Consider the following 26,874-nt stretch of genomic DNA (forward strand, 5'->3'; position numbering starts at 1 on the left):
AAGGAATCTTGTTTGAGAGAAGAGTGTATCTTTTCCACCAATCACCTCCCAGCTTCTTAGTTCATCCTCCGCCAGGCTCCATTTCTCATGCTGACTTCTTCACTCTTTCCAGTCCGAATGAACAGTCTCAGCCTGAAATGTCAACCATTTATTCCCCTCCACAGACGCTGCCTGACCTACTGAGTTCCTCCAGCATTTTGTGTGTGTTGCTCTGGATTTCCAACATCTGCAGAATCTCTTACTACGATGAAACTACTTTGCTCTCTTTTTAAACTATTATTTTTACATATTCCTTATTGTATCTCATTGTAATTTTTCTTATTATTGCACTCTGCTGCTGCCACTAAACAACCAATTCCATGACTTAAATCATTGATAATAAACACGATTCTGAACAAAACCTAGTCCCTTCTGCTGACACGATGCCCACGTTCCCCCATTCCCTGCATATCCGTATGCCCATCTGTACATAGGCATCCGTTAGTCTCGTGGGACCATGGATTTGCGCCTTGGAGGGTTTCCAGGGCGCAGGCCTGGGCAAGGTTGTGTGGAAGACCAGCAGTTGCCCATGCTGCAAGTCTCCCCTCTCCACGCCACCGATGTTGTCCAAGGGAAGGGCATTAGGACCCATACAGCTTGGCACCAGTGTTGTCGCAGAGCAATGTGTGGTTAAGTGCCTTGCTCAAGGACACAACACGCTGCCTCAGCCAAGGCTCAAACTAGCGACCTTCAGATCACTAGACGAATACCTTAACCACTTGGCCACGTGCCCATCTAAGAGCCTCCTAAATACCTCTTATCGTATCTGACTCCATCACCACCCCTGACAGTGCAATCCAGGCACCCTCCACTATTAATAAAAACTTGCCCCACTTTTCCTTGAATGTATCTCTCCTCACCTTAAGTGCATACCCCTCTGGTATCAAACATTTCAAGCCTGGGAAAGAGATACTGGCTGTCTACTCCATCTCTGCCTAATCTTATAAACTTCCGTCAGGTCTCCCCTTAGTCCCTGCCACTCCAGAGAGGAGAACCCAAGTTTGTCCAGCCGCTCCTGACAGCAGATACTCTCCAATCCAGGCAGAATCCAAAGCCTCCACGTCCTTCCTGTAACGGGGTGGCCAAAACTCAGTGCAATTCAGTAACTCAAATTGGTTACTTCATTTGCAAGTGACTGATAACTGATACTGTGTTAATGTTAAGAAATGGAATAAACATTACTTGTCATATAAATTTCCTATCCATTCAGTTCCCTCAACTGGGAGAACTCCAATGAATCCACTACCAGGGATTCTTCATTTCATGTTTATTTATTTTGCATTATTATTATTAGTTCTTTCTCTTTGTATTTGCACAGATTGTTGTCTTTTGCAGACCCGTTGAACTCCCAAGTTGGTGTGGTCTTTCACTGATTCTATTACAGTTATTATTCTATTCAATTTGCTGAGTATGCCCGTAAAAAAATTAATCTCAGGGTTGTATTTGGTGACATATATACATAAGCCCATAAGACAAAGGAGCAGAAGTCGGCCATTCGGCCCATCGAGTCTGCTCCGCCATTTTATCATGAGCTGATCCATTCTCCCATTCAGCCCCACTCCCCTGCCTTCTCACCATAACCTTTTATACACTTCGATAATAAATTTACTTTGATATATCAGAGGAAATTATCTGCTGGAGGAACCTAGCAGGTCGAGCAGGATTGACACAGGGTTTTGACATTTCCTCTCTTCCCCCACAGAGGCTGCATCTGCAATCACCAGTATTTCCGTATCAGAAGAAACACCAGGGCTTTCATACGTATCATTGCAAGTTTTATTTTCCCATCGTTAGGGAAATTGAAGATCCATCCTGGTCCCAACGTAGTGATGTAATCATGAAGGAGGAGTTTGAGGAGATTTGGTATGTCACCAAAGACTCCAGATGTGTGATGGAGAGCCGTCTGACTGGTTGCATCACCAGTTGCGATGGAGGAGCCACTGAACAGAATTGTAAAATAAGTGCAGTGGTTGTAAACTCAGCCAGTATGCCACTATGAAAGGGTTCATATCCCATCCTGAACCAATAATATTCTCTTCTGCACCCTCCCCACAACCCACACATTCTTGTTTGGTTTGACCAAGCTAGGATGATGAATCAATGGAATACTTGGAATATACCCAGCAGAAAAATTGTAACATTCCCTGATCGACCGTCAAGGTCCCCACACTCACCAAGAACAGTTTGGTCATATCCGCCTCTTGTCGGAGGCCCTCACAGATGCTGGTCAGAAGATGGACCTGGCACAGAAGCTGGATGTGCTGGGGAAACAGAAGACAAGGCCCTTGTTTAACAGAGGTGACTGTGCCAGGCAGAAAGGTACTGATTTTAGATTCATTGTCTCCTCCACGAGGACCACAACCTTATCATGGTTTAGAGGCTTGCATACCTCAATGACCTGGAGAGCTATGTTGCCTGAGTCAGGGCTTTGTTCTTTGGTTCTCAGTAGGGTCACCCATGCCAAACAGGTCAAAGGGTAGAGGCCAGACTAAGAATGGCCAACCGGTCCTCCAGGGTCAGAGGTTCAGCTCAGGGATAACAACCCTGACTGGTCAAACAAAATTGTTATGGAAACAGCCATGAAGAATCCTTCTACATCTGTATTGGACAGTATTCCTGAGTCTCCACCCAGGGCTTGCATGACTGACCGCAGTGAAAACCGAGTGGAAGCTGCTGACAGGATGAAGGAAGCCCTGAACACCACCAGAGATGGAGGACTTTCATTGCTGCCCTAATTGCCAGCAAGCCATTACTGTCACATATACTGGGGAGGGAGAGAGGGGAGAGAGAAAAAGAAAAGATAGGAGCTTGTTTTGTCACTTGTCATATTCCGTGTTGTTCTGCTGAGCTTTGTGGGCTCGTTCTGTTGGTACTGGAACGTGTGGCGACACTTGCAGGCTGCTCCCAGCACATCCTTGGGTTGTATTGGTGTTAAAACAAACGACACATTTCACTACATGCTTCAATGTACATGCGACAAATAAAATTGAATCTGAATCTGAATCAGACACAATACAAATTGCAAGGGCTATTACAAAGTAGACTGACAGATCAAGAGTTCAACTTTACTGTACAGCAAGTCCGATCAGTACTCTGATAACAGTCGGACAGAAGCTGTCCTCGAGCCTGCTGGTACGTGCTTTCAGGGTTTTGTATCTTCTGCCCGATGGGAGAAACCCGATTCTGAGTGGGGATAGCGAGCGAGTCGGGGTTTACGTTGGGAGGGTGTGTACCAGTTGGAGACGGGTCACTGGGGTCCGAGCTGGGTGCAGATGGGCGTCTGTTTCCCCTCCCCCAGTTACCTGCTGCATTTGCTGCTGCAGCTGAAGTTTCTGTGCTGGGTCCAGACTCAGGGTCTCGGGATCCTGGCTGCCGCCGGCCGCCGCTTTGGCCTCGGTGGCCGTAGCCTGCCGCTTAGCCTTGCGTTGCCGCAGCTGCTCGATCTGTGCCTTCACCGTACGGTGCTGCTCCGTCAGGATGTTCACCAGCGGCTCCTCAAACCTGCAGCAGCAACAACAGACGATAGCTACTGGGCTGGGTGTTTCCCCCGAGCCAAAGGCCCCAGAGAACACTAGAGCTTGCTGGCCGTAACCCTCATTCAACCTTTACCACACCAGCAATGAACTTAAAGTGGGGGGAGGTAAGGGGGCTGGTGTATAGAGAGGGGGAGGGTGGGTGGTGTCCAGATGGGGGGTGGGGGCATATGAGGGAGTTGTATGCGGGGGGGGTTGTACAGAGACGGGGACACAGAAGGTTAACCAGACAAACCCACATTCCCACTGAACGAGTCAAACACAGATCCGGACACCCGCTGTTTCCAGTGTCACTCGTGGCACCAGCGCACTCCGCAGCCATCGTCCTGAGAATGGGCGGAGAAACCACAGGAGACACGAGCTATTTCTCTGCCTCCTCACCCAAACAGCAGCGGCTGAGCTGCGACCGTGCTGTCCCGTAGTGAAGGAGGTGACAGTCACTGGGAATTCCACAAAAACCCACTGTGTCCTGACTCACCTTCATCATCACTACCCCTCCTCCTCTCCTCTCAGGGAATGGCCTTCACAGCAGAGGCGAGAGGCAGGGAGTGGAGTCAGTGGGGGGAGAGAACAGAGGGTGGGGTGAGTTTGCGGCACGAGGCAGGGCGGGGAAGGGGGAGTGCCAGGCGAGGCGGGAAGGGACAGGAAACAGAATAAGAACCGGGTTTGTTCATTTGTTCGTTAGACTTAACGGCTCCTACTACTCATACCGGATATACAGTCCCGTGAAACACATATGTGAGGACGGGAAGCCACACTGTGCCCTGCGTGGATTGAACATGGCGCCTCTGAAGATTTGGGAGTTCAGGCTTACCGCAGTGCCTGGGGTGTATTGAAGGTACTGAGAACCTGCTCCTTTACGTCGTCTTCTGGTACTTCCTCCTCCACGTCTGGCACTCCCATCTCATCCTGAAACTACGGAGTGGGAGAGAGTACAAAGGAATAGTCAAGGACACAACTCAACATCGAGGCCACAGACTGAGAGTCAGACCAACACAGAATCATGCCCCTCCAGCCCACACAAATTTCTACCTCACACCGTCCAGTTTTCCCATGTTTGGCTCATTTCCCTCCAAACCTTTCCTATCCACATTCTTACCCAAATGCATTTTAAATGTAAATTGTTCCTGCCTCAACCACCTCACTATACAGATCGATAAAGACACCCTCTGTGTGAAAAGGCTGTTTCTCAAGTCCCTTGTAAATCTATTCCCCCACACCATAAATCTGCCCTCCAGTTCTGGACTCCCCTAACCTGGTAAAAGACTGGGTGCCCATCGCTCCATCCTCCACCCTCCACAAGCAGAACTTCCCGGTGGCCAAACATTTTAATTCAGATTCCCATTCCAGTTCTGACATGTTGGTCAATGGCTTCTTCTTGTCCCAAGATGAGGCCACCCTCAGGGTGGAGGAACCTTATAGTCCATCTGGGTAGCCTCCAACCTGATGGCATGAACATTGATTTATCATTCTGATACAAAAAAAAATCCCCCTTCCCCTATTCACCACTCTCACCTTTTACCTCTTCTCCTCACCTGCCTATCACCTCCCCCTGGGTCCCCTCCTCCTTCCCTTTCTCCTATCTGATTCCTTCCTCTCCAGCCCTTTACCTTTCTCACCCACCTGGCTTCACCTATCACCTTCTAGCTAGCTTCCTTCCCCTCCCCACACGTTCTTCTTTTATTCTGGCATCTTCCCCCCTTCCTTCTCAGTCCTGAAGAAGGGTCTCAGCCCAAAACACTGACTGTTTATTCACAAGATCACGAGACAAAGGAGCTCTACCACTCTACCATGAGCTAGACTATTCTCCCATCTAGTTCCAATTTCCGGCTTTCTCCCCATATCCTTTGATAGCCTGACCAATTAGATACCTGTCAATCTCCTCCTTAAACACCCTCAATGATCCGGCCTCCACAGCTGTATGTGGCAACGAATTCCATAAATCCACGACCCTCATTTATTTCCATAGATGCTACCTGGCTCCGTCTGCCCCTGCCTCCTCCTGCATCCGTCTGTCTCCTGTCTCCGCCTGCGTCCGTCTGTCTCCTCTGTCTCTGCCTGCGTCTATCTGTCCTCGTCTGTCTCTACCTGCGTCTATCTCCTGTCTCCGCCCGCGTCCGTCTGCCCGTCTCCGCCTGCATCCGTCTGTCTCCTCTGTCTCCGTCTGCGTCCGTCTGTCTCGCCTGCATCCGTCTGTCTCCTGTCTCCGTCTGTCTCCTCTGTCTCCGCCTGCGTCTGTCTGTCTCCGTCTGCGTCCGTCTGTCTCCGCCTGTGTCTGTCTGTCTCCGTCTGCGTCCGTCTGTCTCCGCCTGCGTCCGTCTGTCTCCTCTGTCTCCGCCTGCGTCTGTCTGTCTCCGCCTGCGTCTGTTTGTCCTCCTCTGTCTCTACCTGCGTCTGTCTCCTCTGACTCCGCCTGCGTCTGTCTGTCTCCGTCTGTCTGCGCCTGTGTCTGTCTGCGTTGCTCTGGGTACCCATACCCTGGGGTAAATATGGCCAAAGCTGGCAATCAGGTTTCAGGCACGAGGAGAGAGATTTAATCGGAACCCGAGGGACAACGTTTTCACCAAGAGGGTGATCAGTTTGCGGAATGAGCTGCCAGAAGTGGTTGAGGCAGGACCATTAACATTTACAACATTTAGACAGGTACACGGATAGGAAAGGTTTAGAGGTTCATAAGGACCAAATGTAAGCAAATGGGACTAGCTTAGACGGACACCTTGGGCTGGCATGGTTCAGTTGGGCCAAAAGGCCTGTTCCCGTGCTATCTCTAAGAGGATATTCCAGCTCGCTTCCCTGGTCCATTCAAACAGCTACACAAAAAGGAAATAGGGGAATGTGGGCCAAACGCAGGCAAATGAGACTAGCTTGGTTGGCATCGACTAGTTGGGCCGTAGGGCCTGTTTCTGTACTGTATGACTATGACTCTTAATCACACACCACTCATTACTTAAACTCATTCAGAGTACTGGGAACGTTTCATTGCATAGAACAAGAAAACGGCAGGAACCTTAGGAGCATTAATTAACAGATTCAAGATAACTTAATATCATTTCCAATGCACAAGTATAGAAGAGAATGAAATAATCGTTAGCCTGGATCTGATGCAGCACAAAAAAAAATTAATTGGATAAAGAACATAATAAATGGAAAAAAATGCGTAAGATAGCTTATATACATTGATGGTATATCCATAGAATTATCTGTACATAAGGTGACTCTGACAGGAAATGATAAAGTAGTGGTGGTGGGGGTGGTGAGGGGAGTGTTAGTGGGTGGCAGTATCCATCAGTCTTACCGCGTGGGGTAAGTAACTGTTTTTAAATCTGGTGGTCCTGGTGTGGATGATACGCAGCCTCCTCCCTGATTTGAGTGGGACAAAAGGTACACGCGCAGGGTGAATGGGGTCCTTCATGTTACTGGTCCTTTTCCGGCTCTTTCCTGTATAGATGTCATTATAGCTGAGTGGGCTAGTGCCGATGATGAGGGAGCTTCCTGAAAGGGGCAACACGAGTAGACAGGGTAACAAGGAAAGCGTACAGAATGCTTGCCTTCACCAGTCGGGGCACCGAGTATCACAGTCAGGTCACGTTGCAGCTGAATAGAACTTTGGTTCAGCCACATTTGGTGTCTGTTCCGCTCACCCCATTACAGAAAGGATGTGGCGACTTCAGGGAGGGTACAGAAAAGGGTTATCGCAGTTAGAGGGAAAGGTTGAACAGGTGAGGACTTCGTTCCCTCGAGCCGCAGGTGAAGGAGGGGAGATTTGATAAGAGGTATACAAAATTATGAGGGGTACAGACATGGTAAATGTAAGTGGGTTTTTTTCACCCGACATTGGATAAATGTAGAGGTCATAGGTCAAGGATGATAGGTGAAATATTTAAAGGGAATCTGATGAGGAACCTGCTTACTCAGAGGACGGTGAAAGTGTGGAATGAACTGTCAGTGGAAGAGGAGGATGCAAGATCAATTGTAACATTTACGAGTTTGGTTAGGTACTGTACATGCGTGGAGGGGGTTGTCCAGGTACGGGTAGACGGAACCAGGGAGAAAGCCAGGTTGGCACAGACTAGATGGGCTGAAGGCCTTCCTGAGCTGTAGTGCTCTCTGACTGCCGGTAAAAAATCATTGAGAAGACCACCGGGGCCTCCCTCCCTCCCTCCTATTTGTGACATCTACCGCAGAGCTGCAGACTAAAGGGCCAAGCATTGTTCAGCATCCCTACCACCCATCCCACCATCTCTTTGACCCACTACTGTCAGGAACGGGGTACAGGAGCCTCAGGACTAGGACGGCCAGACTGGGTAACAGCTTCTTCCCTCAGGCTGTGAGACTGATGAATATCCTGACACCACCAAGATCTCATCACTAGAACAGCCAGCTATTAACTGTTCTGTTAACTGTTTATCTGTGTTGTTTTATTTTATTAACGTACTTTATGTTATTAACATACTGTATTTGTGGTAATATTTTGGTTTTTGTGCTGTGTGTGATACATGTTTTGTGAATGGACCATGGTCCAGAGTAACATTGTTTCGTTTGGTTGTATACATATGTACAGTCAGATGACAAACTTGAACTTGGCTCTATGTCCCGTGTGATGAAGGCAAGCATCCCCTACTGTCAGGGAGCTAGGCGTTTAGATGCTCCAGTCTCGATGTGCATTAACAGTGCTTAGGTAGAGAAATTTAGCGTTGGGTGCGATGGTGTATAAAACCAGACAATGGGGACAGTGCAGTGGCACACTGTACAGTACAGCTACTGTCTCTGCCCACGGTCGGAAGGTGGATCACACTCTGTGCTGTCCAGTCATCAATCTAACCAGCGGCCCCAGTGCCAGGGAAAGAGGACGGTGGGTAATGCCGGAAGGTAAAAGGGGAAGGAAAACAGCAGGACACCAGAGACAAACAGGTAGGCTTTGTAACTCACCGTCTCAAAGAGCTCCTCCATCAGTTCGTTCACTTCCTTCTCTGGGGAGAGACAAAGAAAGTGATTTCCTCAGGTCTCAATCCTGACTGTCTGCAACGAGTTCCCAAACCTGATCCAGATTTATTATCACTGTCTTGGAGAATGTGACATTTGTGTTGAATTGTGGGAGCAGTAGAGTGCAAAGACAATGAATATTAAAGATTAACATTAGCTTTACTTGTCAAATGTACATCGACAGAGTGAAATGCAGAGTTTGTGTCAACTACCAACAGAGCGAGGACGCGCTGGGGGCAGCCCCGTTTGTGTCACCAAGTTTCCAGCGCCAACATAGCACGCCCACAACTCACTAACCCTAACCCATATGACTTTGGAAAGTTGGAGGAAACTGGAGCACCCAGAGGAAACCCACACAGTCACAAACTCCTTACAGACAGCGGTGGGAATTGAACCCAGGTCACTGGCACTGCGCTATACAATCACACGAATAAATAACTAGTTCAATAAAATGAATAATGAGGTAGTCTGGTGGTGGAGAGTTAGGAGCTGTTCTTGAATCTTTGGAGTGTGGGTCCTCAGGTACCTATACCTCCTCTCTGATGAAGACATGTCACAGATGATTTTTTTTTTTGCCTGGGATTGATAGAGCCGGACAATCAAGGAATCCCAGGACACGGAAGTTGGAAAGGAAGGAACAGGTGAAGGATCAGCCACGGTTCCGTTGAACGGTGGAGTAGACTGAGGGGGCAAATGGGTTCCTGCAGGATATAGTTCAGATGTTCCAGTAGGGCAGTGCACTGGAGAGCTAGTATATGGGAGGGCTGAATAGACTCCCCAGGCACTGTAGTTACAGAATAATTTCAATGCCCCAGCTAAGGAACTGCCCCTCAAGCTCAATCTACAGTGCAGTTTTACACTGTATTTATACATATGACAATTATAAACCAATACCAATCTTCAAAAAGCAATGCCCCAAGACAGCAGCGTCTATCATTAAGAACCCTCGCCATCCAGGACATCGCTACCTTCAGAGAGGAGGTACAACAGCCTGGAGACCCACACTCAATGCTTTAGGCACAGCTCCTTCCCCTCTGCCATCAGATTTCTGAACACTCAACCTCCCTATTCCTCTTTTACCCTATTTACTTTTTAATGTGTTATGTACTGCACTGTCCTGCTGCCACAAAACAACGAAGCTCACCATTCACAGTACGAGGGGTGATTGATTAGTTTGTGGCCTCAGGTAGACGGCGTCAATTTTAGAAAACCTAGTACATGCGGTTAATAACTCATCTCCTTCTACCTTAGACCACGAACTTATCAATCACCCTTCATGAGGTATTAACTTCAAACTTTCTGCATAATCACTCAAAGAGTTGAACTGCATGTGCATGTAACGAGAGCTGTATAACATCGACTGATCTTTTCCACGGATGCTGCCCAACCTGCCGAGTTCCTCCAGCGTGTTGTGAGTGTTGCCTTGACCCCAGCATCTGCAGATTATTTTGTGTAACTCATCTCCTCCTACCTTGGGCCACGTACTTATCAATCACCCCTGCTGTGGGCACTTTCTGGAGGTCCAAGATCTGCATAGAAAATAGAAATCTACAGCACATTACCGGCCCTTTGGCCCACAATGTTGTGCCGACCATGTAGCCTACTCTAGAAACCGACTAGAATTATCCTACCGCAAAGTCTTGTATTTTTCTAAGCTCCATTTACTTACCTATGAGTCTCTTAAAAGACCCTATTGTATCAACCTCTACCACCATCATCGTTAATGCATTGCACACACCCACCATTCTCTGTAAAAAAAACTTACCCCTGACATCCCCTCTGTACCTACTTCCAAGCACCTTACGACTGTGCCCTCTCGTGCTAGCCATTTCAGCCTTGGGAAAAAGCCTCTGACTATCCACACGATCAATGCCTATCATCATCTTGTACACCTCTATCAGGTCACCTCTCATCCTCCGTCGCTCAAAGGAGAAAAGGCCGAGTTCACTCAACCTATTCTCATAAGGCATGCTCTCCAATCCAGGCAACATCCTTGTAAATCTCCTCTGCACTCTCTCCATGGTATCCACATCCTTCTGACCAGAATTGCACACAGTACTGCAAGTGGGGTCTGACCAAGGTCTTATATAGCTGTAACATTACCTCACGGCTCTTGAACTCAAGATTGCCTTCACTCCAATGCTGTACTCTGTACTGTCTCTGACACTTCAACCTACACTGTTATTGTTTTACCTTGTACTACCTCAATACATTGTAATTAATTGATCTAAAGCTGGGGTTCCCAACCTGTGGTGTACGGACCCCTGGCAGAAAAAAGGTTGGGAGCCCCTGATCAATATGAACAGTAGGCAAGACAAGTGTTCCCACTGTATCTTGATAAATGCTACCATAATAAACCAATTTACCTCAACTGCTCTTCTGAAATGTATTGAATGCTCTACGACCGCTGGACTAAGTGTGTAAATGTAGGAGGGGACTACGTTGAAAAGTAAATGTGCTAGGTTTTCTAAAATTGACTCCTTCTACTGTAGGCCACGAAATTATCAATCATCCCTCGTATGTCAGTGACAATAAATGCGATTCTGATTTTTCCCTTAGACACAGGACTCAAAAATATCCCCAATGTGGTCTGCCCAGCACTTTATAAAAGCGAGGATGTCCTTTACAATCCAGTCTCATCTGAATAAACGTCCACCAACTTTCTCGCTCTCCAGTGTTACCTTGAGGGGTTCCCCACCCACAGAAATCACGGGAAACTGCCAGCACCCACACCCAGCAGCTACGTACTGGTGATCTGCACGGCCCGGTCATTCCGGAAGTCCTCCATGTCCGGCTCGTCTAGGTCTTCCAAGAAGTTGTATTCGGGATCATCCTCATCATCTGGGAGTTGGGGGCGCGGGGAGATAAATTGTGAAAGTTAGCAGGCCGATGGGAAGAGAGGGTGAAGGGAAGGAAAGAAATGGATATATTTCAATTTACACTTGAAATTCTTGTCATCCTTCAGCCTCGCCCACTGTGTGGTGTTCCCTCCCGAAACACAGTACTCTCTTCCTTCAATCAACTCCTCCTGTGGTGCCAAGCCTCCTGTTCACTGCCCTGCCCCCACGCTGCTCCCTTTCCACTGCCCCCTCCTGCAGCGTGACGCTCCCTCCTTGCCACCGCTCCCCCCGCAACAACACGCTCCCTCCCCACCACAGACTGCTCCCCTCTTGCCACTCCCTCCTCACTGCCCCCCCCCAAACCGCCACACTCCTCCGCTCTGACGACGTGCCCTCGATTTGCCACCACACAGACTCAGACCTGCAACTTTGGTGTTGCCTCTGGGCAGAGACGCTGCCTCAGCTGACCCTCAGGGATGGCAGAACCTTTTCACATTTAGTTATTTGTTCACAGATAACGCACAATAGCAGGCCCTTTTCGGACCAACAAGCCCACCCGTGTGACCGAATAACCACTGACCCGTATTTGGAAAGTGGGAGGAAATCTAAGGAAATCCATGCAGTCACGGGGAGAACGTCCAGACTGCAGTAGAATCAAACCCCAATCATTGGCCTGGTCACAGTGTTACACTAACCACTATGCTAACATGCAACGCGAGTTCTCCCGGAGCGACAACCTCGAGGCAGCAGGTAGAGAGAACGTCCTGGCCTGGCCCCGTGCTCCCATCAGCTCACCTTCGAAATCTAGGTCATTCATCACGGCCTTCATCCAGCTCTGCCAGTACACGTCCTCCTGTGCGCCCGGTTCGTACATGTCCGCCGTGATGTCCGGCGCTTTCAGCTCTGCCTCCAGCAGCCCCAGCGACACGTTGGTGAGTGGCCATTTCGAGCGGGTGCGGGACGCGATCAGTGACTCGTCGAAGCTCTGCAGGTGGGGGAGAGGGTCTCAATACCTGCTTCCACACGCGAACGTGAAACTGCCACCACCCCTCTCATCTCATCAATACCTGCTTCCAAACGCGAACGTGAAACTGCCACCACCCCTCTCATCTCATCAATACCTGCTTCCAAACGCGAACGTGAAACTGCCACCACCCCTCTCATCTCACCTGCCAACCCTCTCCCACAGCAACACACACAAATGGCGGAGGAACACAGCAGGTCAGACAGCATCTATGGCAGTGAATAAAGAGTCGAATTTTCAGGCCAAGGTCCTGCGTCAGGACTGGAAAGGAAGGGGGAGGATGCCAGAATAAAACGTTGGGGGGGGGGGAGGGGAAGGAGGATAGCGAGAGGGTGATAGGTGAAGCCTAGAAAAGATAAGGGGCTGGAGAGGAAGGAATCTGACAGGAGAGGAGAGTAGATAATGGGAGAAAGGGAAGACAGTGGGGCACCAGGGAAGGTGACAGGCAGGTGAGAAGAAGAGGTAAGAGGCCAGAGTGTGGAATAGAAGAGGGGAGAGGCATGAAGAAAAAATTATTAGAAGAAATCAATGTTCATGCCATCAGGTTGTTGGCTACCGAGACAGAATATGAGGTCTTGCTCCTCCATCTGGAGAGTGGCCTCATTGTGGCAAAAGAAATGTAGAAATGGGAATGGAGATAGAAATTATAATGGTTGGCCACTGGGAAATTCTACTTTTGGCGGTTGGAGCTGAGGTGCTCGACAAAGCGGTCTTCCAGTTTACGTCGAGTCTCATCAAAATAGCGGAGGTTGTTTCAGGAGCACCGGGCACCAGTCCCCACCTCCCCAAGAATCCAGGCAAGGCAGAGAGGGAGGGGGTCGCTTTATGTGTCACATATATATGTCCAAACATTCGGTGAAATGCATCATTTTGTGTCAATGAGCAACACAGCTTGGGAGGATGCGCTGGAGGGCAGCCTGCAAGTGTTGCCACGTTTCTGGTGCCAACATGGTATGTCCACAATTCACCAACCCTAACATCTTTGGACTATGGGAGGAAACTGGAGCACCCAGAGGAAACCCATGCGGTCACGGGGAGAACGTATAAACTCCCCACAGACAGTGCTGGGATTTGAACACTGATCCTTTGGAAAGTGGGAAGAAACCAGAGCACCCAGGGATGTTGAGGAAAGGATGAGGAAGACGTGATCATCGGGCACTTACACTGGCGACCCTCTTTGGGAATCAGATCATGCAGGCAAGATCCAGCACTCCCTCCTCTCTAGTCCCCCCACCACTCCTCGAGGTTCCTTCCCGAAAACTCTCCTGGGACAGGAGGAGCAAGCAGAGGGTCCCAAGTCAATCAGTGAAATCACTGCCCAATCCCCAACTCCCTGCAATGAACTCCGACAAGAATTGCATTTATATAGCAGCTTTGTAGTCACTATGAAGCCCAGACTACCACTCGCACCTTGAACCAACCAGCACGACCCTCATCACGGCCTCAGGGTTACCACCTTGCCCTACGATGGACAGGGAGTGTTGCTGTTCTAATTCTGTTCTGTTCTGTATCATGTTTTTCCAGTGTGTATCTGATGCTTAATGCCTGTGACGCAGCTGCAAGCACATTTTTCATTCCACCTGCACGTGGACACACAATAAACTTGGATATGACATTCAAAAACATCCCTGAGCTAACTCCACAAGAATCCGACCAATCAATTCTGCTGCCTTCTTCCCACTTCCTTTCTAGTCCTGACGAAGGGTCTCAGCCCGAAACATCGTCTGTTAATTCCCCTCCGTAGACGCTGCTTGACCCACTGAGATCCTCCAGTGTTTTGTGTGTGTTGCTCACCAATCAAAAATACGCCAGAGAAAATCGAACAAGCTGAGTCAACAACTGAAGCAGCATCTAAACAGAGGTCTCTGGAATAGCCAATTCAAGGCATCGTTCCTCCTTTAGGACCCAAGAGGAATGATACCAGGAGAATTTGTTTCACTCAGAAGGTGATGAAGCTTGTGGAATCTCCTACTACAGAAGGTCAAGTCCATGAGCATTCAAGGAGGGTGCAGATAGGTTTCTGGGTCAAAAGACATCCAGGGACATGGGGAGAGAGCAGGGATGAGACAGGAGGGAATTCTGTCATCATGTGAAACAACACTGCAGGCGGCAAGAGCTGACTGGCTTGTTCCTGTTCTTTTTCTAGGTAAAACATTCTGTCTGGCCTATGCTGGTTCCAATGCTTTGTCCCCTCAGAGATTCAATTAAATGTACAAGGTTAACCGGAGAATGGATGATCAGCCGGTGTGTCTCTGAGATGAATTAAGTCTCCACCCCACCCCAGTACCTGATAGGAATCCAAGCAGGCCTCGTTCAATGCCAGCTCCTCATCCACGGTGTAAAGCTTCTTCATGAAGCTGGTGTCCTTGCTGGCTGCGAGCTTGGCCGTGGGCGGCAGCGGGGGCGGCCCCATGGGCATCACCTCCACACTGAGGTGTCTCACAGCTGGGCTGCTCTCCTCCGCCTTCTCCTCTTCCTGTGGCTGCTGGGGAACACAAGAGCAACACAGCCACTAAAGCAGCATGGACCCTGTCCAACCACACACACACACAGACACACGCGCGCACACACACTCATACACACAGACACACACACACACACACACGCACACACTCACACACACAGACACACGCGCGCACACACACTCACACACACAGACACACGCACACACACACAGACACACACATATACACACACACACACACAGACACACACGAATATAAACTCTCGCTTCTTATCCTGGCAGGACTCTAGAAGAATAGAAACATGACGCACTGAAAGAGACCACTCAACCCATCGAATCTGTGCACTCTACCAATCACTCTTTTCCCACTTTGTTAGCGACTTTCAAAAGTCAAAGTAAATTTATTATCCAAGTACATAAATGTCACCAAATACAACTCTAAGATTACAGGAAAATTCTGAGATACAATAGAATTTATGAAAAACTATATAAAAACTAAAAACTAATTTGCAAAAAAAGACAAAAATTGTGCAAAATAAACTCAAAAAAAAAAATAACATTGAGGTGAGTTGTTGAGTCCGTAGGTTGTGAAATTGGTTCAGGGTTGTGTTGAGTGAAGTTATCAATGCCAGTTCAGGAGCCTGATATTTGTAGGGCAATAACTGTTCTGAACCTGGTGGTGTGGGACCCAAGGCTCCTGTACCTCCTTCCAACAGACTTTCTGTAGACTTTATCTCCAAATATTCACCCAGTTTCCAATTTAACTCCAAACCCTAAAGCCTGCCTGTTGAGACTCACTTAATGATTACCGTATACCTTTGCCCTCTGGTTAGCAACTCCCTAGTCTCTGTTTCTACCCACCGTCAATTTAAATACCTACTGTTGTCATACAGCACGGAAAAAGGTCACAAAATGTTGAAGAGCCACGGCAAGTCCCATTCCAATTCAACTTCCCATTCCCATATCTCAGTCCACGGCCTCCTCCACTGCCACAAAGAAGCCAAACTCAGGTTGGATGAGCAACAGTCTCCAGCTTGACGGCATGAACATCGATTTCTCCAATTTCTGGTAATTTCTCTCTCTTTTTCCATTCCCCATTCTGGTCATCCTCTCTCTTTTTCTCCTACCCATCCATCACCTCCCTCTGGTTTCCTCTCCTCCTTCCATTTCTCCCACGTTCCACTGTCTTGTCCTATCTGATTCTTCAACCCTTTACCCCTTCCATCTATCCCCTCCCAGCTTCCTACTCCACCAGCACTCCCCCATCCACCTGGTCTCACTTATCACCTGCCAGCAGGCACTCCCCCTGTCCCCCCACCTTCTTATTCTGACCTCTTCATTCTTCCTTTCCAGTCCTGATGAAGGGTCTCAGCCCAAAAGTGTCGACTGTTTATTCCCCTCCATAGTTGCTGCCTGGACCTGCTGAGTTCCTCCACATTTTGTGTGTGTTGCTCAAGATTTCCAGCATCTGCAGAATCTCTTGTCTCTTTGCCCAACTTGTCCCTGCAAACCTGTCAAATCCCTCTAAAATTTTCCTTACAAATTGTCTATTTGACCCACCTCTACAACTTGCTCTGGCAGTTCATTCCACAAACATATCACCCTCTGCTTGAAGAAGTTGTCCCTCTGGTCCGTTTTAAATTTTTCCTTCCCTCACGTTGAGCCTATGCCTATTAGTTTTGATTCCCTTTCCCTGCGACGAACACTGTTTGCATTTGCCCCTCATGAATTTATCCACCTCTCAAGTTTCCCAAGCTCCAAGGAAGAAAATGTTAGCTGACCAACCTCTCATTATAACTCAACCCCTTCAGTCCCCGCCACGTCCTCATAAATCTCCTCTGCACGTTTTTCCAGCGTAACGACACCTTCCCTTTAACGGGATGACCAAAACTGTATGCCACCCTCCAGCTTTGCTCCCCTGAAGAAGGGATGAAACCCTGTTTCACAGCTGAGCATCGGGGGTAAAAGGATGACAGAGCGGGAAGAGAAGGGGAGTGGGTGGGAGGGAAACAGCAACAGCTGTGGGGAAATTGTCTCTTACTGAGCTGTGGGCACGCCGCAGGGTACCCCACTCACCTCAACCGAAGAGGCAGCCTCAACCACCTCCGGGACCTCGGGCACATCCTGGGCCAACTTCGGTCGACGGCCAGTGGAGGGAGAGCAGATCGCACTCTCATTGTCGCTCTCCAGGAAGCTCTGCGGATTGGAGAAACTCTATTAGGGGGTGCGGCAAAGAGAACAGGTACAACCTGGAGTTGGAGTCTGTGATTCCTGAAGGAGCAGGGGCGCAAGAGCGAGGGGTGACGCATGGGAGAGGGGCCGAGGGGGAGGAGAAGCGAGAGAGAGAGAGAGTGGGGGACACAGGACGAAACAGAGAGGCGAGATGCGAGATGCAAAGTGACTGAAAGCACGTAAAACCAGGCTCGAGGACAGCTTCTACCCTGCTATTATAACACTGTTCTCTAGTACAATAAGATGGGCTCTTGACTTCACAATCTACCTTGTTATGGCCCTTGCATCCTACTGGCTGCCTGCACTGCTCTTTGTCTGTAACCGTAACATTTTTTCTGCATTCTGTTATTGTTTGTCCCTTGTGCTATAACAATGTACAGGCTTAATGAATAATCTGTATGGAATTCATGCAAAACTAAGTTTTTCACTGTACCTCTGTGTGTGACCATAGTAAAGCTATTTATCTTGTGGCCCTTGAACCTTATTGTCTGCCTGTACTGTGCTTTCTCTGTACTGTAGCTGTAACACTTTATTACACATTTTTTCTTCCTTTTGTACTACCCCTATGTACGTACACCTGGGATGAACTGATCATATAACACACAGACAAAAGGCTTTGCACTGTATTTCAGTGCATGGACAATAGCCAATTACCAGCAAACATCAATGCCATGCACGGGCACATCGATGTAGATGCTGAATGGGAGTGCGTACCTCTTCCGCGGTCTCATCTTCCTCCTCTTCCTCGGGTTTGTATTCTTCATCAGACGAGTCTTCCTCCTCCAGAGGGATGTCGATAAATAGGGGAGCCTGCAATACAGGTCATTGTCACTCGAAGTAAAATTTATTATCAAAGTACATATAGATCATCACATACAACCCCGAGATTGATTTTTATGCAAGCAATCACAGTACAATAGAATCCATGAAAGACTGCACCCGACAAGATGGGCAAATAACCAGTGTGCAAAATAAAACATAAATGGTGCAAATGCAAAATATAAGCAATAAATATCGGGAATATGAGATGAAATCCTCGAAATTGAGTCCATAGGTTGTGGGAATAGTTCAGTGTTGGGTGAGTGAAGTTATCCCCTTCCGGTTCAAGAGCCTGATGGTTGGAACTACTAACTGTTCCCGAACCTGGTGGTGTGGTTCCTGGGAATCCTGTACCTTCTTCCTGATGGCAGCAGCGAGGAGAGAGCGTGGCCAGGGTGGTGGGGGTCCTTGAAGATGGATGCTGCTTTCCTGTGACAATACTCCGTGTAGATGTGCTCAGTGGTGGGGTGGATTTGACCCGTGACGGACTGGGCCATATCCACTACTTTTTGTAGGTTTTCTGTAAAAGGGCTTTGGTGTTTCCGTACCAGGCTGTGATTGAGTGGGGAGTACTCAATCTCTCTGATGGATGGGAGTTACCCCCATTCCTCAGCCCAACCCAAGTGCCGTCCTGACCCCTCAGCATGAAATGAAAGTTTGAGCCCTGTGATGCCCAGTGAGGCTAGGCTATAGGGTAGTGCAGAATAGTGTCGCCAAGTGGTGTGATGACAACGTTTGACACACTGGTCTTCTTCAGTCTGGACACTGCAAAGGATCGGAAACAGCTGCAGAAAGTTGTCAACTCGGCCATCTTCATCATTGGCACGAGCCTTCCCAGCATCAAGGACATCTTCAAAAGGCAGTGCCCATCATGAAGGACCCTCACCACCCAGGACATGCCCTCTTCTCGTTACTACCATTCCGGAGGGAGAAGGTACAGGAGGCTGAAGACCAACACTCAACATCTTAGGAACGGCATCTGGCCATCTGCCACCAGATATCTGAATGGCCCATAAATATTCCTCATTTGCACCATCTATTTATTGTACTAACATTGCAATTTTTTTTACATCTTGAACTACACTGCTGCCACAAAACAACAAATTTCACAACCTGTGAGGGCAAACCTGGAGTTTTGGTTACCCTATTATAGGAAAGACATCATTGAACTGGGAAGAGTGCAAACATATATAGTTATAGGAAGAGGCTGGGCAGGCTAGTGCTTTATTGTTTGGAACGCAGGAGACTGAGGGGTGATCTTATTGAGCTGTATAAAATCATAGACAGGGTAAATACACAGTAAATGGTAGGGCACTGAGGAACAAAGGGATCTGGGAGTTCAAATATATAATTCCCTAAAAGTGGCATCACAGGTAGACAGGGTTGTAATGAAGGCTTTTGGCATCCTGGCATTCATAAATCAAAGTACTGAGTATAGGAGTTGGGGTGTTATGGTGAGGTTGTATTTGGAGTATTGTGTACAGTTCTGGTCACCTAACTATAGGAAGGATATCAGTAAGATTGAAAGAGTGCAGAGAAGATTTACTAGGATGTTGCCGGGTCTTCAGGAGTTGAGTTACAGGGAAAGATTGAACAGGTTAGGACTTTATTCCTTGCAGTGTAGAAGAATGTGGGGAGATTTGATAGAGGTTTACAAAATTATGAGGGATATAGACAGAGTAAATGCGAGTAGGCTCTTCCCACTCTTAGATTAGAAGAGATAAATACGAGAGGACATGGCTTTAGGGTGAAAGGGGAAAAGTTTAGGGGGAACTTTTTCACTCAGAGCATGGTGGGAGTGTGGAACGAGCTGCCATCTGACGTGGTAAATGCAGGCTCACTTTTAAGTTTTAAGAATAAATTGGATGAATACATGGATGGGAGGGATCTGGACGGCTATGGACTGGGTGCAGGTCAATGGGACTAGTGGAATAAAGTTTCGGCACAGACTAGAAGGGCTGAATGGACTGTTTTCTGTGTTGTAGTGTTCTATGGGTGAATGCATGAAGTCTTTTTCCCAGCGTTAGCACACCAAAAACTAGAGGGCACAGGTCTCAGATGATACTTATGTAAAATGTTTGTAAGGCCACATATGGAATATTGCGCTCAGCTCTGGTCATCCGGTTGTAGGAAAGTTGGAAAGAGTGCAGAAAGGGTTAATGAAAATGCTGCCAGGACTCGCAGGACTGAGTTACAGAGAGGCTAAGCAGCTTAGGACTTTTCTCATTGGAGTGTAGGAGACTGAGAGATGAACTTACATAAAATTATGAAGGGCATAGACAGGATGAATGCACACAGTTTCCCCAGGATTATGGGATCAAAAACTAGGGATTTAGGTAAGAGGGAAAAACTTAAAGGGGGCCTAAGGAGCAACCTCTTCATGCCAAGGGTGGTGGGTGTGTGGAACAAGCTGCCGGGGAAGTGGTTAAGGCAGGTACAATAACAACATTTGAAAGCCCCTTGGACTGGAACAAGATGAATTAGACGGACGTGCAGCAAATGAGACCAAGTTAGATTGCTGTCTGGGTCAGGGTGCCACAGTAACGTAGCAGTTAGCCAGACGCTATAAAAGCTCAAGGTTTCAGAGTTCAATTCCAGCATCCAAAGTTTGTACGTTCCACCCATGTGCGTGTGGGTTTCCTCCGGGTGCTCTGGTTTCCTCCCACAGTCCCAAGACGTACCAGTTAGTAAGTTAATTGGTCATTGAAAATTGTCCTGTGATTAGGGTTAAATTGTGGGACTGCTGGCCGGTGTGGTTGTAAATAAATAGCCGGTTCTTTGCGGGAATGGGACCCGCTCTTGGGGTCCCACTATCAGCCGCTATTCAACACGCCAAAGTCTCGGCCTAAGATCTCGGCACGGATTCAGAAGCCTGGGATCTCGAGTAACTGGAGACGGGCGAATCAAGGGTTAGTGTCGCCACAGGAAACCCGTGTGTCGTTGGGGGAGTCAGAACATCTGCTGTGTGCCTGGGGACCTGGAATCCTTGCGATCTCCAGGGACAGAGTTCGAAAAAAAGCGACATAACGGACTTTGAACATCGTACACCGGCGAGTTGTTTGTACTATCTCTCCCGCTCGTTGGAAAATGGAGTCACCTCTTTCTCCCTTATTTGGAAAGAGAGAGCCTGCAGCATGTGAAGTTATCAGGTGAGCAATGTAGTCTTTGGGGTAACTGCAAGTCTGTGTCTTTGCTATTGCTTTGCTCACGTTTGAGTGCTGGTAGCAGGTGTGCTTTATTTTTGCCAGTGGAGGGAGGGGGATTGCTGCTCACTGCCGCTTATGCGCGGGAGGGAGGGGGGAGCTGGGGAGTACTTTGGGGTTCTAACATTTAACTGTTGTTCACGCTTTGGGGCACTCCTCTGTTTTCATGGATGGTTGTGAAGTAAAAGCATTTCAGGATGTAGATTGTATACATTTCTCTGACATTAAATTGTACCTTTGAACCTTTGCTTCCCTGCTGTGCATTTAGCTTAAAGGATCTGCAGGCTTGGGGGGGGGGGGTAGAATGCCCTAACCCTGCATCTTACACTGATCACCCAACCCCTCCGTGTGAACAACTCCTGTATGCCAAAGAGAAGGCGGTTTGAGCAAACACCCAGGGAGTTGGCAGCTTTGTCCTTTCTTTCTATTACACATTCTAAGGCTGCAGCTAACATCAAAAAGTTTCACAAACCTTGGATTCTTTCTCCTTCTTCATTGGGGATATATTCCATGTCGGAGGAACCTGCAGAAAGTTAATGACACACCAGTGACTGCCTCTCACGCGGCTGGGCACGGAGGTTTATATACTCAATCTCTCTCTGACTCTGTCACCCACTCCTCCACCCTCCTGGTGTGCCATCTTCCCCTGTCAGCCCTGAGCAGTGATGAGGAGCTGTTCCACAGCAATGGAATGAAGATTAGCTTTATTTGTCAGATGGACAGTGAAATGTATCATTTGTGTCAATGCCCAACACAGGGGCAGCCTGCAAGATCACCTTGCTCCCAGTGTGTTCTAGTTCAGGGATATGAAAACCAGACCCACTGGGGTCTGACCCAGGGATGCAGAGGCCAAAACAGTGTACACTTCTCCCACTGTGGTCTTGCCAAGGAATACAGGGACTGGAACTGTGCATGGTTCTCCCAGTGAGGTCTAAACAAGGGAATGATGGCACCTGTCTGTCTCGAAGCCTGGGTGGAAGGTATGGAGATCCTGGGATGCCCAGTCGTCAAGATCCCCCTCTCGGCCTCACCGGTGCAGTCCAAAGGAAAGCAAACCAACATGTTTGGCAGCAGCTCGGCTGCTGGAGCTGTTGGAAGGATGTTCAGTGACGTCCAGCCTCCTTAGGGGTTCCACTCCGGATTTTCTGTCTGGGTTTACTCCCGTAGCCTTCGTCTCCCCTGAGGCTGCCCACAAGGCAGTGGGGTTATCTACTTGTAGCAGGAGATCTGGTTCACGAGCACTTGTGCACCAAGGGAAAACAGAGAGCAGAATTGTGCACAGTGGTCTAACCAAGGGACGTGGAGACTAGAACTGTGTCCCAATGAAAATTCAATACAAGTACTTCTCTGCTTTTCAAATTCATCCCTCTGGGAATGAAGCCCAGTGCTCGTAATTCCCAACCTGTGTCGCTACAGCTTGTGTTCCCACACCTTTAGATTCTCCCCTCCTCTCCCCCATTTAGATTCCAGTTTCCAACCCCCCCCCACCCCATCCCTTATCGTATAAAGCTGCTCACTCTCATGATCTCTGCATGCCCAACCGAGCAGCAGACTAAAGCAGTTGCCAGTCTGAACTCACCACTCCCTTCTCCACAACCTCCTTCAGCTTGGAGCGAGTCATCTTGGGCTCCTGAAAAGACAAAGCCATGGGGTTAGAATTATTACGTAAGGCGCTGCAGGAGTGGAGCAGTAAGTGATCTGGAGTTCATAGTTCAATCCCAGGACTTTCTGTAAGAAAGTTTGTGTGTTCTTCCCATGAGTACATGGGTTTCCTCCAGGTGCTCTGGTTTCCTCCCATATTCCAAAGACACATCGTAGGTTAATTGGTCATTGTAAATTGTCCTGTGATTTAGGCTGGGGTTAAAAGAGGTGGAATGCTGGGTAGGGTGGCTCATTGGGCCAGGAAGGCCCTGTTCCATGCAGAATCTCTAAATAAAGAATTAAAAATATCTCGCCCAAGCCTCTCGAGAGCCCCACTGCCCCCTCGCTGGGAGTGTTGCTGTCCCGTCCCCCGAGAGCCCAGCTGCCCCTTCTCCAAGGGCCAGCCAGACACATCAATTCCAAGAGATGTACCAGGAAAACTAGAGCACAGGGACTTAAACTAACAGGAATTAAGAGGAGTATCTGATGGCTCTGGGCCTGAGTTTAGAAGGATGAGGAAGGGTGGAAGGTTTCCTGTAGTGGGGGTGTCTAGGACCAGAGAGCACAAACTCAGAATAAAGGATGTCCCTTTAGAACAGAGATGATGAATTTCTTTAGCCAGAAGATGATGAATCTGTGGAATTCAATGCCACAGGTGTCTGTGGAAGCCAAGTCATTGAGTATATTTTTAAGATATGGTGGTCGATAGGCTAGTGTCAAAGGTTACAGGAAGAAGGGGTTGGGAAGGAAAATGTTTCAGGCCTGATTGGATGTGGGGCCAAATGGATGGGACACATAGACAATTAAGCCATTCAGGTCCAACAGTCAGTGCCTGTAGAGTCCGCGTACAAGATATGAGCGCGTGGCGAACATTCAGAGACTCACAAACATGTGCTGCTGCTCGGTGTCGTTTATCGCTGCCTTCATCATCGCCACTACGTGTTCATTGGTGATCACCTCCTGCACGGGGTAAGAGAAGAGACACAGCATCATCTCCTGCCTGCCCAGACTCCAACTGGAGGACAGGTCCCATATCCTTGCTCTACGACCCCCTAGACAAATGAGATCCCTTACACTCCCACAACTCCACCCACCACTCCAACCCTTGCTGCTTCCGCAGCCGTACACCGTGATGACCTTCAGAACCCGCTCTATAGCAGAGCAGCCAGAACTGTACTCAGTACTACAAGCGTAGCCTTACCAACACCCGGTATAGCTGTAACATGACATCCCAGCTCCTGAACTCAACACTCAGACCGCGCAAATTAGGAGGGTGTGTTGGCCTTCATTAGTCGGGGGATTCCGTTCAAGAGCCACAAGATGATGTATCAGCTCGTTTGAAACCCTGATTAAAGTACACCTGGAATATTATGTTCATTTCTGGGCGCCTCATCTACAGGAAAGATGTAGCAGCTTTAGAGAGGGCACAGAGGAGGTTTACCAGGAGGCTGCCTAGATTAGAGAGCCTGGATTATGAGGAAAGGCTGAGCGAGCTCGGGCTTTTCTCTCTGGAGCAAAGGAGGATGAGAGAATTGACACAGGTGTACAAGATAAGAGGCATAGATCGAGTGGATAGCCAGAGACTTTTCCTCAGGGCAGAAATGGCTAATACGAGAGGGTTATAATATTAGGTTGACTGGAGGAAAGTATAGGGGGTGTGGAATGTCAGAGGTAAATGTTTTTTTACACAGAGAGTGGTGGAAGAAGTGAGAAGCTGGGGGGGGTGATAGGTGAAAGAGGTGAAGCGATGAAGTAGGAATCTAATAGGAGAGGACAGTGGATCAGGAAGAGCGAGGAGGACGGGAATTAGAGGGAGGTGATGGGCAGGTTAGGAGACGAGAAGGGGTGAGAGAGTAACCAGAGTGGCAAATGGAAAAAGGGAGGAGGGAAGGGGAGAAGTTACCAGAAGCTGGGAAAGTTGATGTTCATGTTGACAGGCTGGAGGCCACCCAACCCGAGTTTAGCCTCATCGTGGCAGTAGAGGAGACCATGGACAGACATGTCTGTCAGAGTGGGAATGGGAAGTTGAATTGAAACGGGCAGCCACCAGGAGATTCTGTCTCTTGCAATGTTCCTCCAGCATTATGTGTGTGTTTTCCAGCATCTTGTGTTTATGATATTTTCCACATTAAGAGACGGGCTGCTGAGATTGCAGGTGATTGGTGTATCTGCGGACAATGTAGAGGGCTATCACAGGATGTAGCAGAATATACAGCCGTTACAGAAATGGGATGAATAACTCTGTAGATAGAGTTTAATCTGAGCAAGTGTGAGGCGAAGTTAAATGATAAAGGTAACGTATGTAGTTGATAGCAGGGCCCTTAACAGTGCTAACAGAGAGCAGCGTTTCGCAGGGGTCCACAGATCCCTCGGTTCAGTGCAGGGGTCTACACATTCAAAAGGTTGGAAAGCCCTGATTTAGAGGGATCTTAGGGTTGAAACCCACAAATCCCTGAAAGTGGCCAAGCAAGTAGAAGGGGTGGCGAAGAACACATACGACTTGCCTGCCTTCATTGTTCCCTGGGCACTGAGTATAAGAGCAAAGAATTCATGTTGCATAAATCATTGGTTAAGCAACACTTGTGGACAACTGTACGAGGGTGCAGAATACGCCCTGGATTAGACAGCATGAGCTATAGGGCAAGGTTGGGCAGCACACACAAAACTGTGGAGGAACTCAGCAAGTCAGGCAGCATCAATGGAGGGGAAAGAGCAGTCGACTTTTCAATTGTTTTCTCTGAAGTGAAGGAGGCGGAGGGGAAATCTGGTCAAAACTTAAAAGATTATAAGAGTCATAGGGGTAGACAGTCAGAATGTTTTTCCCCAGGGTGCCAGACACTGCAGAATTCATTACCACAGACAGCTGTGGAGACAAAGCCATTGGATATATTTAAAGCAGAGGCTGATATGTTCTTGATTAGTAAGGGCACGCAAGTTTATTCATTTAGCACTTTTCAAACACGAGGCAGTTCAAAGTGCTTTAATAGAACAAGATATAAAAATCAAACATCAAACTTCAGATAACATAAGAGAAAAAAAACACACAAAAAATAGATATGATACATAGCAGTTATAGTGCAGGAGATTCTAATTAAAAGCTACAGTGAAAAGTAAAGCTTTAAGTCTTGATTTAAAAGAGTTTGAAGTTGGGGCAGACTTCGGATCCTCTGGAAGATTATTCCAGATATGTGAAGCATAAGTTACGGGGAAAAGGCAGGAGAATGGGATTGAGAGGGACAATAAATCAACCATGACGGAATGGTGGAGCAGACTCAATGGGCCAAACTGCCTAATTCTACTCCGATATTTTATAGTCTTATATCTCATGGTCTATACTGGAGGACATGCACTTAAGGTGGGAGGGCGAAGTTCAAAGGAGACATGGGGGACAAGTATTTTTGTTTTACACACAGAGAATGGTGGGTGTCTGGAACGGGCTGTCAGGTGGGAGTGGGTGGAAGCAGATAAGACTGAGGTGCTAAAGCAGCAGGGAGTGGAGGGATATGGATCATGCGCAGGCAGAGAAGATTCAGTTAGATTTGACATCCCGTTCAATGCAGACACTGTGGGCCAAAGGGCCTATTTCTGAGCTCTACGGTTCTCTGTTCTGTTTCAGGTACTGGCGAAGGGCACAGCAGTGGACACTCACGTGCAGGATGTTCCGCACATTGACGGCAGTTAGGTTGTGCTGCTTTGCTCCATCCTCCAGTGCCCGTTCAAAGCTGTCGTCCAGCTGAATGTCACACTCGGGATCAGCCGCCTCCGAGCTCTTGGTTTCCTTCGTCTTCCTCCCCCGCTTCACACCCTTCTTCCTCCTCGGCCTTCTCATCTCGCTCCCTCCCTCCTCTGCAAGTGAAAGAAAGGATTCACAGTCTCATAGGGCTCGGCAGAAAGGAGGCGGCTGCTCGCTCCCTAATGCCTACTTCTCAGTAAATAATTCACCGATCCCTTATCTGCCCTGCCTATTTCCCATATCATTGACCCAGAAACTATTCCAAAACTGGACTCACTTAACAATTTGAGCAGTCATGACTTTATTTGTATTACAATGTTTATGAAGGACTGCTTTAGAGAAAATTTGTTCACTTGTTGAAGC

At 48.3% G+C, this 26,874-nt stretch overlaps 1 protein-coding gene across 3 annotated transcripts in view; it reads right to left on the reverse strand.

The window, feature by feature from the left end:
* The window catches only part of LOC134343032 (GON-4-like protein), a 65,256-nt gene that overhangs the window by 21,878 nt on the left and 16,504 nt on the right, over positions 1-26,874 (reverse strand). For 2 of the 3 annotated variants that reach the window (XM_063041855.1, XM_063041854.1), the window contains exons 4-16: positions 26,428-26,624; positions 23,664-23,738; positions 22,717-22,767; positions 21,610-21,660; positions 17,830-17,925; positions 16,960-17,079; positions 14,707-14,904; positions 12,191-12,380; positions 11,304-11,396; positions 8,502-8,542; positions 4,387-4,487; positions 3,342-3,540; positions 2,214-2,300 (exon numbers count right to left, since the gene is read on the reverse strand). In XM_063041855.1, the coding sequence (XP_062897925.1) occupies positions 2,214-2,300; positions 3,342-3,540; positions 4,387-4,487; positions 8,502-8,542; positions 11,304-11,396; positions 12,191-12,380; positions 14,707-14,904; positions 16,960-17,079; positions 17,830-17,925; positions 21,610-21,660; positions 22,717-22,767; positions 23,664-23,738; positions 26,428-26,624 (1,499 nt within the window). The remainder of the gene's footprint in view (positions 1-2,213; positions 2,301-3,341; positions 3,541-4,386; positions 4,488-8,501; positions 8,543-11,303; positions 11,397-12,190; positions 12,381-14,706; positions 14,905-16,959; positions 17,080-17,829; positions 17,926-21,609; positions 21,661-22,716; positions 22,768-23,663; positions 23,739-26,427; positions 26,625-26,874) is intronic. The other variant, XM_063041856.1, reaches the window with a different exon arrangement.

This window comes from Mobula hypostoma, chromosome 2, assembly GCF_963921235.1.
Source record: "Mobula hypostoma chromosome 2, sMobHyp1.1, whole genome shotgun sequence".
Lineage (NCBI taxonomy): Eukaryota > Metazoa > Chordata > Chondrichthyes > Myliobatiformes > Myliobatidae > Mobula > Mobula hypostoma.